This window comes from Aedes albopictus, chromosome 1, assembly GCF_035046485.1.
Source record: "Aedes albopictus strain Foshan chromosome 1, AalbF5, whole genome shotgun sequence".
Lineage (NCBI taxonomy): Eukaryota > Metazoa > Arthropoda > Insecta > Diptera > Culicidae > Aedes > Aedes albopictus.
Genome location: NC_085136.1, coordinates 678,501 through 693,124, shown reverse-complemented (window position 1 = coordinate 693,124; position 14,624 = coordinate 678,501). Strand labels below are relative to the sequence as shown.

General features: G+C 42.3%; 1 protein-coding gene across 2 annotated transcripts; it reads right to left on the bottom strand.

Moving 5' to 3' along the window:
• Positions 1-5,736: 5,736 nt before the first annotated feature.
• On the bottom strand, positions 5,737-9,804 carry LOC109412877 (zinc finger protein 420). 2 transcript variants are annotated; one of them, XR_009995694.1, is made up of 6 exons: positions 9,733-9,804; positions 9,149-9,671; positions 7,402-9,016; positions 7,096-7,338; positions 6,620-7,025; positions 5,737-6,181 (listed from the first exon to the last, which is right to left on the bottom strand). XR_009995694.1 is itself a non-coding variant. In XM_019686522.3 (5 exons), exons 1-5 carry the CDS (start codon positions 9,741-9,743, stop codon positions 6,712-6,714), a joined length of 2,706 nt encoding a protein of 901 aa, XP_019542067.3. In that variant the 5' UTR covers positions 9,744-9,804; the 3' UTR covers positions 5,737-6,711. The 2 variants fall into 2 exon arrangements, 1 of the variants encoding a protein (XP_019542067.3); XM_019686522.3 differs by having other exon boundaries at positions 5,737-7,025.
• Positions 9,805-14,624: the final 4,820 nt, after the last annotated feature.

Here is a 14,624-nt window from a genome sequence, read left to right as displayed (position 1 = left end):
ACGTACCTTAGCAATGCAGAGGAAAGCTTTTAATAATGAGCAAGACGATGGAACTCAAACTCGATATAAAAACAACGAAAACTTTCAAGAAATCGATGTTGATGAACCAGTTGGAAATTCTGCTGGTGTCATTTAAGATGCTGTTGAAGGTCCGAGCTGTAAAAGAACGCATGTAATGGACGAGACATTCAGCGACCATCCGACGAAACGTATTGCAAATCCCCCCGTCGGGATCGATGATTATCACGTGTCATATAGCAGTGTGGAATCGTCGACAGCCTATGCTTTGAATGCAGAAGCTTTTGTAGAAGATAGTCCTAGTCCTGATAGTCCTGAATTGAAAACGAGGGACGATTGAAGCCGATCTACCCCTCTTCGCATGTCAGTCCCACGTAGTTTCTAAAATAAATCATATTTTTATCACTCACGAGGTCTTTTAAAACTAATTTGATATACATATTTGCCGCTTCATTTCACAGCTCAATATGCCACGAAAAGGATAAGCATGAAGTAAATACGTTTTCTTGAAAATAATTGGAGTTATAGGACAACAGGTAGGCGATTTGAAAAACAACATATGACTGACATGCGAAAAGCAGCAAAAAAAAGTTAACTGCAGATATTGTTTCTTGAGTTCTTTCCTTGTCAAATATTTGACCCTTTGTACTTCAAGCCTTAGATAGGAACCCAGCACTGCCTATGATCGCATAACTGTCCCATATGAATAGGAAAACCAGCAAATATGGGACTAATATGCGATCATAGGCAGAGCAGGACATCGCAGCAGAGGCAGACCCAAAGGCTCATGACGACACAGCCTCTATAAGAAAATAAAGGAAGTCGACAGAAATTTGACCTGGCCACAGGTCAAGGCGATGGCTGGCAATCGCCCAGGATGCAGATCTTTCAATTCGGCCCTCTGCAGCACCATTATTGGTGCCTAGGACTGAAAGCATTCTTTCTGGGATTTTTCCAGGAATTTGTTCAGAGAATCCTTCAGACATTTTAGCCATTTCTCGAGTTCTTTCGTGAGTTTCCTTCAAGTACTCTTTCAGGGATTTCTCTCCAGAGATTCTTTCCGAAATTTCCCCAAGAATTCGTTCGGAAATTCCAGAAACCCTCATGGAATTCGTCCCGGTTTTTTTTTGTCTGTATTAACGAGATTTGTAACCCTAGGCTAGTTCATCTCGGGACCCACGCTTTACTTCCCTTCCGAAGCAAGAACCCACATTTTGTGAGTATGTCGGGTGTGGGATTCGATCCCAGGTCATCGGCGTAATAGTCTTGTGTTCTAACCACCACACCAGGTCCGCTCCACCATCGTCCCGGGTTTCCTCCAAGATTTCAATTCGAGTTTCCTCCAGTACAGTAGACGTTCGCTCGGTACAAACGCTTCAGCTACAATGCTTTTTAACTGCAAGTCCGGTAAGTGCAACAGTTTTGCAGTTATCACACCGCTATCCGTCAATTTTTTGTCAAAGCAGACGACAGTTGCATAGCGATGTACTTTTGAATGCATTTTAGATCACTTGCAGATCAACTGACAGATCTTTGACGTCTCTGTCAGTCGTTGCAGTTAACGAATTTCATTCGATAGGTGAAACGTAAATACGTTGCAGTTATCGAACGTCTACTGTAATTCATTCCAAGATATCCACCGGAACACTTTCTGAGACGCTTCCAAAAATTGTTCCAGTTTCCTCCAAGAGTTCCGGGATACCTTCACGAATGCTTTCCCGTGAAGGAACTTTCGAATGGGTCCTTCTTCAGGAGCATCAAGCAATCTCAGAAGAAGACAGAAAAACTCTTTGAGGAATATCAGGAGGAACTTCTAGAAGAGGAATGTAAGAAGGAACTCATTTAGTAATCCTAGATGAAACTCCTGGTCAATTTCAGAAAAAAAATCCCCAAGGAATTCCAGAAGGAACTCTGGTCCTTAAAGAAACATTTGGAGGAATTCCAGAAAGAGCTCTTAGAGAAATCTTAAAAAAAAAGCAATTCCAGCAGTAGGAACTTCAAAATGAATCACAGAAGGAACTCCTGTAGGAATCTCAGAAACAACTCTTGGATTAAACTCAGAAAGTACTCCTGAAGAAATTCTCCAAATTGGTGAATTCTAAAAAAAACTCTCTAAGAAATCCCAAAAGGTTTCCCTTTCACATATTCCTGAAGTGATTCCTCCAGCAATTCTTCGTAGTATTTCTCCGAGAATTCCTCCTGGAGTGTTCTGTTAATTTGTTATATTTGATTTACAGGGTGCGACAGGAAAAAATGCGAAAAGTTCAAGGCACTATTACACGCTAAATATGGGATATATATGACTATTTTTTCATGACAGTGTATCAGTCAATGTCTATATTCTAGCACTGAAAAATAAAAATGAACATATTTGATGTTTAACATGTGATAATGTACTGCGCGCCCAATGGTCATTAAACAAAATGACTATAACAGTAACAAAATTAGCTCAAATTCGATGAACAACCAGACCACACTGATCCAGAGCCATGTAGTTTCACATACCAGATGAAATAAGTACATATATTTGATGATATTGTAGAGAAAATCAAAAATGTTGTTTTATCAGATGCGAAATTTAGCGACCTGTGTGATTTTCTGCGGTTTGAAAATTCTGGTTGTCTTCATCTTCAGGCGCCGCCTTGTAAAGGTTAGTGACCAAAACTAGGGGCAAGACACTGTGCAAACGAGTGTAACTCTGAGAAATTCTGAGTAACTCTTTTTACCAATGATCGACGAAATTTGTTGAAAAATACCCCTAAAACTGCAAGAAAAGCGAGATATCGGGCAATATTGTTTTGATTTTGCGATAAATCAGGCAACAACCAAGCAAAAACGGGAGCAATCCAGAGAAATTCTGAGCAACTCTGTGAAGGAAAATATACTCTCCAGCACAGTGTCTTGCCCCAAGGACCAAAATGGGAATTTTATAATTAACTTTTCAGAAAACTAGCCTATTATAGATCATGGAACGTTGAAACATAGATTGGTTAATGTCAAATGGACGAAAATGAGATTTGAAGTTGAAAAACACTTTCGCATTTTTTCCTGCCGCATACTGTAGGTGTTGTTTCTGATATTATTTTATGAGTCCCTGCTGGGATTCCTCATGAAGTTCCTTCAGGAATTCTTCCTTTTGAGATTCAGAGGATTCTTTTATTTCTGGATTTTCTCAGGATTTTCTTCAAAGATTAATTAAGAGTATCCTTGGGGATTTCTCCTGGAGTTTCTTCTGGATTTTCTCAATGAGTTTCTTCTGCGACTCCTTATTTTGAGGATTCTTTTTTCTGAGATTCCTCCAAAAGATTTCGTTTTCTTCTAAGATTAACGAGGAGTTGCTTCTGAGATTTTTTCACGCTTTCTTTTTTGTGATTCCTCTAGATTTCTGTTTGATTTATCCAGCAAACCTCAAGGCAAACCTTTCCAGAACTTCTTCCGGGAATTCTCCAGAACTTCTTTCTAGAATTGCTCACGGAGTTTCTTCATGAATTTCTCTCATAGTTCCTTCTGGAATTGTTCAAGGATTTTCTCCTGAGATTATCCTAGATTTCTTTCGCGATTCCTTTAGAAATTTTTTTTCTAGATTGCATCAGCAACTACTCCCGAGGTTCCTTTAAGAATACTATTCAGAATTCCTTCCGGATTTAACAAGGAATTTATTTTGAGATTCTTCTTGGACTTCCTCATGCAAGAAATTCTTTCGATATTCCTCCAAGAACTTGTTCTGCGATTCCTTCTGTAATATTGGCACATTATTCTGCAATTGTAGGAACGGTTTGGCGAACTGTAGTGTAGTGTTTTGCAGAAGTAGTTAAAGTAGTGATGTACTTCAGATAGATTTCTGTTTAATGAGGTTTACTGTTCAGATACAGAATGAATCAACCCAGCGCGGAACCTTACTTTTATATTGTAGTGTTACTAAGAGTTAGCAAAGATGTGTGTTACTAGGATCAACAATTAACAAAATCAATGACTGCTTCGACTTATTCAGAGTCTCCAACAAGTAGGTGAAAGGGCTATTTGCAGATCAGAAGGAATTTCTCAGCCTGTCTAGATGCATGGGAAATTCCTTGGTTGAACTGTTCAAGAAACCATTTTTTCTTCGATCGCAGTACGCAGTTGCTAACAAATGACCGTTCAAATGGCAGACACCGTAGAAAATGTCGGGATTCACTCAAGAAGTTTTTTTAACGATTTCTTTTGAACACGAAGCTGTGCTAAAAGCTAAACTCTGAAAAGTGACTCACCACAATTTAGGTTTCACGAGCGTTTTGGCACGAAAGTTATGAATTAGCCGTTGGTCCCGGGGGAAAGGCCGAAGAATATGCTCGTTGGTAAGTAAAGTAGTGAGAGTTTGAAACAACAGAAAACATCGTTATCATGCTGAGTTAAGTTGTTTGTACATCATCTATGGATACTCATGGCTTATCTTTCAAATTCTAAAAAGGAAACAACAAGATCATTGCTAGCTTTTAGAAATGTATGACATATTATTAAGTAAAAATGTATCGCACTTACTACTTACTTACTTAGTTTACTCTAATTGCTAGCATTTAATTTGTTTGAAACTAAAGGAAAACCTGATTTTGCATTTGCGTGGGTTGTGGCATTATTGTAGTACAACCGACTTGCACACGAACAAACATCATTTCATTTCTATAACGAACTATGGAATTGAATTGTGTAGTCAGTCGATCGTTTTCTTTTGAAACTGAATAATCAATTCATCGACAAGAATTCGTAAACTGTTATCAAAACTACTCCAAGGAATTTGTCAATGTGCCACAATATATGTTACAAAAGCGAATAACTTTCTCAGCTAATTAAGTATCGTTTTAAAGATTAAAGTATTTTATTAATAATCAAGTCTAAATTTTCATCACTAGATCCATTAGCAGTCACCACATCAAATTTAGTAGGTAAAGCAACTAACAAAAACCCACCATAGAGTAGATTGAAATGTGTTCGAAATTACAACTGCTATCACATTGCCAACGTTCAAACAAGTGCAATAGGCAGCCAAGGTTGCGACCATTCATTTGCAAAGATTTACATTCATTTGCTATTATCTCAGTTCAGAAGCATGCTATCGAAAAACAATGTATGGATGAATTTAACCTTGTAGTTTTATCTGAAAGTTTGCCGAATAACGTTGGGGTCGCAAACGTATACCAAAGTCGTGAGCGAGCTGTGAAGGCAACTCTTCACGCGGTGAATGTAAATTTCATTCACGCTGTGGAAAGTTGCCTTCCCAGCTCGCTCACGACTTTGGAATGCGTGTGCGACCCCAACGTTATTCGGCAAACTTTCAGATAAAACTACAAGGTTAAATTCATCCATACATTGTTTTTCGATAGCATGCTTCTGAACTGAGATAATAGCAAATGAATGTAAATCTTTGCAAATGAATGGTTGCAACCTTGTAGGCAGCGAAATTTAAAGCTGGTTATTTTATCTCTATTTTTCCTGGTGGGTTGCGAAAAGTAAGTCTGCTGGAAAAGGAGGACGCACAACTGAAACTGAAAGTTTGGAAACCTATGGGCTCGATACACCCACGGGACACGATACGAGAACGGACACAACACGCATTGTTCTTACAAACGATTTAAAGGGTTTTTACCTTTTTACCTTTACCTTTTAGCCGGCCGGTGGCTGATTCAGATGTGGTGTTTTCCTTACATTTTCAACAGGTTTGCTTGTTCCCAATCAACTAACTGAAACTGTGTGTTCTTCAGTCAAAGAATGTACTGCTACATTTGATTCGTTCGGCCTGCCATTCTCCGCCACACTTTTATGTTCACGCAGGCAAACTTTCCATTCTCAGCTAATTTGTCCGAATTTGGTAGATTGCTGATCTTTTTCCGGTCGAAATCTTATCCCTAAGATTGCACAACTTAATCCTGCAAAATGGCTTTTGTACACAACGTGAGCTCCATGATGCTTCAGAGTGTTCTGAATCAAATTCGTCAATATGGGATAGAAAGGCAGGCTGAACCTCCGGACTTCTTCTTATTCGAGTTGTAATGTTTTCGCCTTCTGTGTTTCTTCCGTTCTTGTGTTTCAGGAGAGTTGTATCCACAAATGTTGTGTCGTATCCGTTTAGCTCTGCCGCCCTGTGGATTCTACTCCTTTCTTCCAGGAAATTCTCTTTTCCATGGGTATGCTGTGAAGACGATGGGCCATGGATTAAAACGATGCTTGTTTTTGTGCTTCGAAGTAATAGAAATTCGACGTTATATAACGATCGATAGACTTGATGATACTTTATGGAAAGATTCTGGCCCATGAAAGGCATTTGAAGACATTTCCCTAGCTAGTTGGTCGGATATTTCATTGCCTACAATTCTACAATGACCTGATATCTAGAATATCTACAATATTCTTTGCAGACAAGTCTTTCGGTAAAGTAATTAATTCCCAAACTAGCTTGAAATAACTGAACAGTCTGAAAATATACAGATATTTGCATGTCTATATGTTTAAGACAGGTGACAATACTTTCCAAAATAGCTTGAATTTCAGCTTGAAACACCGTTGGCCATTTACCCTCATGGTCATTTGGTATTACGAGTTTAGTCATGGGTGAGCTTATGTTACCTACCATACATCTGACGATGTCCAACATCCAATGAATCTTGTAACTTTAGAACTTGATTGTAATAAACTTTCCTACTTTGAATACCCTTTCTGCGCCTACAGCGCCGAGTAGTCCTGGTCCTCACTGACGACGGACATCGTTTCAATAATGACCGACTGTGCCGGCAAAACGGAAGCCCCCGCTGCCGCTGCAGCTGCCAGTTGTTGTGCAGCGGCCACCTCAGCCACGGCCATTGGCTTACACATGCGCTGCTTGACGTGCCTTTTGTAATTGCTACCACCGACGAACCGTTGGCCACACGTTTCGCAGGCGAAGGGACGCTCACCGGTATGGATCCGCCGATGGACAGTCAGTTGGCCTCCCTGCGCAAAACGTTTGTCGCAGAAGTCACATTGGTATTTCTTTTCACCTAAAAAAGATGGCGTGATGAGATATTTCAATTTCAACTCAAGCAACAGGTACTTTTGACCGAAACTTACCGGTATGAGTGGTAATGTGCTTGGCCAAGGCGGTCGAAGTGGTCAACTGACGACCACAGATCTTGCAGGCGTACTGCTTGTACTTTTTGCCCTGCATGCCGACGTCGACCGGTGCGGCAATCTGATCCGCATTCGGAATGTACAACTTGCTCTGGGCGTTAAAATGCATGTTGTAATGGCGTCGCATTTCATTTTTGTCCACGAAACCCTTCTGACAAAGCTGGCAAATGTACGGACGTTCACCTACGAATAAAGTAGAAAAGTGTATGCAGAAATTCATCACGAAACTGTCCAAATTATACATACCGGTATGCAGACGCGTATGAATCGTCAGCGTTCCCTTCTGAGTGAACGTCTTTCCGCAGATGTCGCACATGAAAGGGATGGCCGCTTTTCCGTGATTTTTCACGTGGCACTGCAGATTTTTCAAATGTTTGAAGATCCTGTTGCACATCGTGCAGGACATTATGCCCGGCAGTGTGTGCCGGAACTCGTGCTCCACAATCTTCTCAGCATCGCGGAACGTGAGGTCACAGTACCGGCACTTAGTTTCCGGTATTTCCGCTTCGTGGTTGGACTTAACGTGTTCCAGGGCTAGTGCTAGGGATGGGAAATCGTTGGCGCAAAGCCCGCAGAAGCATGCTCGATTGGCTTCTACTTCGGTGCATGTTTTCTGATGCTCTTCGAGTTCTTCCACCTCTCGGAAGGTGGTCGTACAACCTTCACAAATATGAGGCTTTCCGGCAAAGTGCTGGGTCCGAGTTCTATGATCTAACAGGTGTCCTATGGTACGGAAAGTCTTCCCACAGCCCTCGCAATTGTATCTGGCGCCTTCGTCGTGGTTCCGACGCTCATGAAGTGCCAATGTTGATGCCTTCACGAACGCTCGACCGCACGTTTTGCAAATAAAAGCATTACTTTTGGTGTGTAGATTTTGATGCTTCCTTAAGCTGCTGAACAACGTGTATGATCTATCACACTTTTCGCATTGGAACCGCTTGATTCCGTTCTCGATGACCACTTTGGCATCGTAGGCTTCGGTCATCTTTTCAGCATCAGCGATCTCATCTGCCTCTTTCTCGGCAGCGTGAGTTCTTTCGTGAGCCTGGCAATTCGCTAACGTAGCAAAACGCCTTTCACAATAGACACACTTCACCGCAAGCCCTTCCTGATGCTGGCGCAAATGCTCGGATAAGACCCGACCCGTCGTGATTTTCATATTATCGCACATTTTACAGTAATACGGAAGCCACTCCTTATCGTGAAATGGGACATGGGCATACAATTCATCTCTCGTGTTCCCCACAAAATCATTGCAAATGTAGCACTTCAACTCTCGCTTCATAAAATCCGGATCGTTGGAACTCTCCTTCAGATGGCGCTTCTCGTGCGCCTCGTGGTCATGCTTCTTCGTAAACTTCTTATCGCAGAACCGGCACAAGAACCGTCGATGCTTCTCCATGTCCTCGTCGTACTTTTTGCTGTGCATCCGTCGCATATGACTGGCCTGGGCTTGTGCGGATTCGAACCGCGCCGCGCAATAAACGCACTTGTGCCTTCGAGTCTCGTCGTGCTGCCGGAAGTGAAAGTTCAAATCCTTCAGTTTGGTAATCTTTCGCGACGTACAAATGTTACAATTGAATGGCAGCATTTTCTTGTGTTTGTCCTTTAAATGCTTCTGCAATGCGGACCGGTCCTTTTGCTCCGCTACGCAAACGTAGCACTTGATGTCATTTTCCCCATCGGAACCCTCGTCTTCTTTAACAAGCTTCTTGGGAAGTCTTCCACGCCGCTTCTTTTCCTTCGGAACCTCTTGCGGTGGACTATAGTCGTCGTCATCGTCCAGCGAGGACATGCTGTAATCCGAATCGAAACGATGTTTGCTGGCTTTTGCGTTCGGAAGGCATTTTGCCTTTTCCACCTGGGAGAAACGAGTTAAATTAGATATTAGAATTAGATAATTTAACAATTGCACAAGTTTCAACTAATACTGTTTCCAAATTTTCCAAAATTTTGGAATTTCAAATGCCTTAAGGGACAGATACTGCCTTACCTGTTTGGCCAGCGGCTCACAATCGTCGTCGCCCCAGTCGTCATCCGAGCTCACGTCCTCCTCTTTTTTCACCTTCTCCCGCAGCGTCAATTCTACCGAATCCTTCGAGTCCGTTTTCTCCGGCGGCGTAACTTTCGGTCTCTGAGGCTGCACTTCCGTCAGAGCAACAGCAGCAGCAGCAGCAGCGGCTGCTGTAACAGCATCCACCGGTTCCTTCTTGATGGCAGCAGCTTCCAGCTTTTTCGGCAAATCTTCCACCAGTTTGACCTCCAGGGGAATTGCATGTAGGAACGGCGTCGGCGGTTCGTATTTTTCGTCTTCATACTCCTCGTCGTCGCTTCCGTGCACACTCAGCGGTTCATCCTTGATTTCGATGTCTTCGTTTTCGTACAAAAGCAGCGGTTGATTGCTGCTGCCGGATGCTCCCCCTGCAGCCAGTGGATTACTGTTCGGGCCGGCCGGCGCATCTTCCTGCTTGACGATGTAAATCTCTTCCACATCGTTGTTGGTGGGAATGATATGCCTAAAAGAAGGATATTATCACTTTTATATGGGAAAAAAGGGTAAAAATATGAACTATTTACCGAAGAAGCATTATTTTCTTTTCGTTCCTCCCTCGACAACGTAAACTAAACTGTCAAGCTTGTATCAGTCAACACCTACACTGAACAAAAAGCACAGAGCGAAATTGAGCGGAGCGGAAGCGCCCGGACTAAGCACGCTTGTTCAAATCTACTCACTGAAGTAGCTTAAGGCGAAACTGGAAGCATTTCCTCATTTTTTTGGTTTTTGATTTTTTATTAAATAACGAAGCAATATTTTCAAAATCGGTTTTCGTACACATGTAGAGCATGGATCAAGGTATTTTCTGCATTTTTTTGTGGTGGAAAAAGTTTTCCATTTTTGCAAAAACCATTTTTTTGTGAAATTTTATTCAAAAATGGTTTTTGAAAAAAACGAAAAACATTTTCCACCACGAAAAAAACCCAGGGGATACCTTGATTCATACTCTACATGTGTACGAAAACCGATTTTGAAAATATTGCTTCGTTATTTAATAAAAAATCGAAAAGTAAGGAAATGGATCCAGTTTCGCCTTAAGCCTGGAGCACATAGCGTCCGTTCCGTCGAGGTTTGCGTTTTTTTTTACAGTTTCCCCATGGGAAATGTGTCAAACTACTGTCACGCACACGCAAACGTATGCATTGTGTGGGGCACTTTAAGGAGAAACTTCAGAGAGTACAAACATGGCTGCCACAATAGCCGACTTGGTCCCCTACTCACGTTTTCAAGAGGTGTTTTCAATGCGTAAAAAATGCTCAAGATTTGTAAAAGCTGCCTATGTTTGCAAATGAGCAGAGCCAGGAAAAACAAGTGCGACTTGGATCGATGTTTTGTTCGTCAGATTTGTGCCTCTAAAGTTTGTATGAAAAACTAGCTGCACCTGGCAAACTTTGTCTTGCCTACTGCGTTTTTTTACGTTTCCAGTTTCTGGTCAAGACCAAGTCCCAGGTCAAAGCCCCGTAACGTGGGTAGATCACCTTACAATGGTGCGTTGCGGCGTAAGATCTACCACCACATCAAATTTCGATCTTGTTAATGTTTTCATGCCTAAAGTGGCCGATCTGTGGTAAGCAGACATTTCAGGATCGAGATTTGATGTGCTTTTTTAATGTTCTGTTACTAATCCACATTTTATTTCAGGAGTAATCAGGTAAATGTTTCGCATATTTTATAAATGCTTATTAATCATGAGTATGATTGTTTTACATACAAATGTTTAACAAAAAATACACAACACACACTCACATACATTACATATACATATCTCATCATATATTGGGAAAGGGAGGGACCATCAGGGCACCCGATTGAAGCGATTTGGACAGGAGCTTGGAACTGCCTCCTCCTTGTTGTTAACATTTCGTGGATTGAGGGCGGGTTCTTCGACCCCATCTATTGGGAGTATTCTGTCAATCGAGGGCTTGATTTTGCAGTTGTTCGTGAGAACTTTCTTCTGGAAGGAGATTCTTTTCCCCTGACGCGGGTTTCGCGCAAGTGTCTCTGCTAGCGGGTCCGCACAACCCTCTTTGGTCCTTCATACACGAGAATGACTGACCACTAACAACAGCACAATCTTGATCAAATCGCTTTTCAAATTATTCCAGTGCTATAGGCAGCTGCCTTGCTACAATAGATGGTAGAACAATATCATCATCATAATATCATCAAGACCAAGTCCCAGGTCAAAATGTATGGAAGATCAATTTTCAAAAACTCTCAGTTTTTCCATGTTTTTTGCCTCATAAACCTTCCTTGGGTGAAAACTAACAGAACAAAACTAAGACGTCAAAAATCGGATATTTCGTTCGCAAGTTATGCGCGGTCCCACGTATGCCACTGCATTTTTATATAGATAGATTGCAATGGGATTTCTTGATGTTTCACCTTAACCCAATAAACATTTTTAGCTGAATTGGGTTCTTTAGGGGTATCCAGATTACTTCATAATCAGAATCTCGTCCGAAAATAAGTTGAAATCAGGGGGAGCGACACTAGTTTTGCCAAGTCAAAAAACCAAGCAAAAAACCTAGCAAAAAACCTCAAAAAAGCCCAAAAAAGCTTGCAAAAAAGTCGCTAAAACCCGCAAAAGTTTGCGGGACAAGTGAAAGACTCAACCGTACCGTTGTTGAGCGTGCGCGTGCTATGTTGGAGGATGCGAGGATCAGTAAGAAGTTTTGGGTACAAGCAGTGCAAACCGCAGTGTATCTAATTAACAGATGTCCAACTAACGCGAATGATTTGTGTGTAACCCCGTTCGAGATTTGGGAGGGGAAGCGCCCGAATGTCTCCAAGCTGCGCACATTTGAATGTACAGCATATCGAGCAGCATATGTCCATATACCGAAAGAGACTCGCCGGAAACTGGAGGTTAAAGCTTGGAAAGGTGTATTTATTCGTTGGCTACTCACCGAGTGGCTATCGGGTCTGGAATCCGAAGAAAAGGGTGATTGTTGTAGCACACGATGTGGATTTTGTGGTGCTGCCAGAGATGCTGCCACAGTCTGTCCCGCAGAAAGTGAAGAACTATAATCCAGTGATTTGTGTACGAAATGAAGAATGTGAATCCCAATCGAACAATCAGCAGTCCGGCTCCGTTGAAACTGTAGACGATGAAGTGCAGTCCGATGCAGTAGAACAAGAGGAAGAACAGTTCGCAAGTTTTAGGGAAGAAGAAGCGACCACCAGTGAAGAATCTGCAGAAACCAGTACTGTTAGCGGCCGTCCGGTTCGAGTACGCAGTGCGCCACGGTGGCACCGAGATTATGAAGTGGATGCGAATTTCGCATTGAATGCCCTATCGTGTGGAGAACTTGTCAGATTCGTTGACGGAGATGCAGAAGCCAGAGGATTGGTGTTTGTGGCAGAAGGCTATGCAGGAGGAAACGAACGCTCTACAGAAGAACGGTACATGGACCTTAGCAGAGTTGCCAGCCGGAAGAAATGCAATATCTTACAAGTGGATTTTTAAGCTAAAACCATCCGAGAATGATCAGCCGCCCGATACAAAGCTCACTTAGTAGCGAGAGGTTTCAGTCAAAAACCAGGGTTCGATTTTTCTGAAACCTAATCTCCTGTAGCTCGCATGGATACTCTTCGTTCTGTACTTGCTTTGGCCTATCAAGAAGGGATGGCCGTCCATCAAATGGATGTAGAAACGGCCTTTCTAAACGGTGACCTTTCCGAAGAAATTTTTATTATCCAGCCGGAAGGATTTCGCAGGAGAAGGGCCTTGTTTGCCGCTTGCACAAGTCGCTATATGGATTGAAGCAGGCTTCAAGGTCATGGAACATACGGTTCAACGGCTTCATCGAACGGCTTGGATTCACCCGAAGTTCAAACGATCTGTGTTTGTACTACCGAGGAAGCGGAAAGCAGCAAGTGATAATCGTTTTATATGTGGACGATATTCTTATTGTGAGTCCGTCTGAAAAATTAGTGTGCACGATCAAACAATGTCTCGCCCGAGAATTCGAAATGAGTGATCAAGGAGCAGTGAAACATTTCTTGGGGATGAAAATTGATCGTGATCTGAAGAAAAAAGTTCTATGTATCAGTCAGCAGCGATATCTCGAAAGTCTACTGATACGGTTCGAAATGCAAAATTGCCGCCCAGTGTCGACACCGATCGAGAACAAGTTGAAGCTTCCAAAAGGGGAAGAATCGAAGAGGATCTCGAAGCCATATAGGAAATTTGTTGGCTGCTTAGTGTACGTCGCTTTAACGAGCCGGCCAGACTTGGCTGTCGCAGCGAACTTCTTCAGCCAATTTCAAGTGTGTCCGAATGAAGAACATTGGGTGCATCTGCGTCGTGTGTTGCGATACGTAAAAGGTACATTGTCTTTCGGTTTGTGCTATCGAGGAAAAGAGAACAGCCCATTGCTAGAAGTGTACACCGATGCTGATTGGGCGAACGAGACTACTGACCGTCGTTCTATTTCTGGAGCGGTGTTCAAAGTTTGCGGGGCTTCAGTGTAGGATCTTAGTCTTGATCGCAGTAGCCTTGAGATATGTAATTGACATATGCTTCATTGTAATAAATTATTATTGTTCCAACCACCGACACGAAGAGTCTACATTTGGCGACGAGGATAAATTTGCATCGACAGCAAGCAGGAAGAAAAGACGAAAGGATTACCCGGGTCTGAAAAACATACTCAAGATTGTCTTTTCAAAGCGAAATTGCTTGGTTTGTAAGTATAAGTGAAATTGATTGCTCTTAGGGATGATGCCAGTAATCCTAAAGGTTGGCCCGGATTCTCAGGGATGAAGTTTACTATGAGTAAATCCCAGAATCTTAGGGATAGGCTGACCATCCGTCCCGTATTTAACGGGACAACAAAATTTTCAAACGCTCGTCTCTGGAGCATAGTTAACGTTTTTAACTTAATTTTTCGTTCTTTCTAGCTGAAATATTGCTTTTTTCACTGAAAATTTTCCTTGCTTCGCTGAACAACATGACGTTTTCTTCCAGCGAAGGCTTACGCGATACAGAAAATCGCTGAATTTCACACTAACACTGCAGAAAATCTGTCAACAATAACTCAATACACATGCATTTTCAGCGAAAAGATCTATTTGCGTGACAACAATCCACTCTCGTGACTACCGGGCGGCTGCCGTCAAATATCAGGATTGCCAACTGTCCGGCGACTGCTGTCAGTTTTCTTTGTCGCCGAATCTGGCGCTGGGTCTTCGGCGCGGAAACCCAAAGGTGGGAATAAAATGTTGGGGTTTGCGCGCAATAGCATTATTTACATCAAGCAGTTCTGTTTTTGGACATTGATTTTCTTTTTGTTTAGTTTCCGGAATGTGTCCCGTATTTAAACGGGACAAATCTGGTCAGCCTACTTAGGGATGGAACCAATACGAAAAGGTCTGGTCCCGGAGCAAGTAAAATGATCTCGGATGCTCT

What these genes read in the sequence shown, in the direction of transcription:
- LOC109412877 (XM_019686522.3), bottom strand. An exon ending in TCATACGCGTCTGCATACCG is followed by an intron (nt 7,339 to 7,401) that starts GTATGTATAATT and finishes CTTTATTCGTAG; the next exon opens with GTGAACGTCCGTACATTTGC. An exon ending in GCACATTACCACTCATACCG is followed by an intron (nt 7,026 to 7,095) that starts GTAAGTTTCGGT and finishes CATCTTTTTTAG; the next exon opens with GTGAAAAGAAATACCAATGT.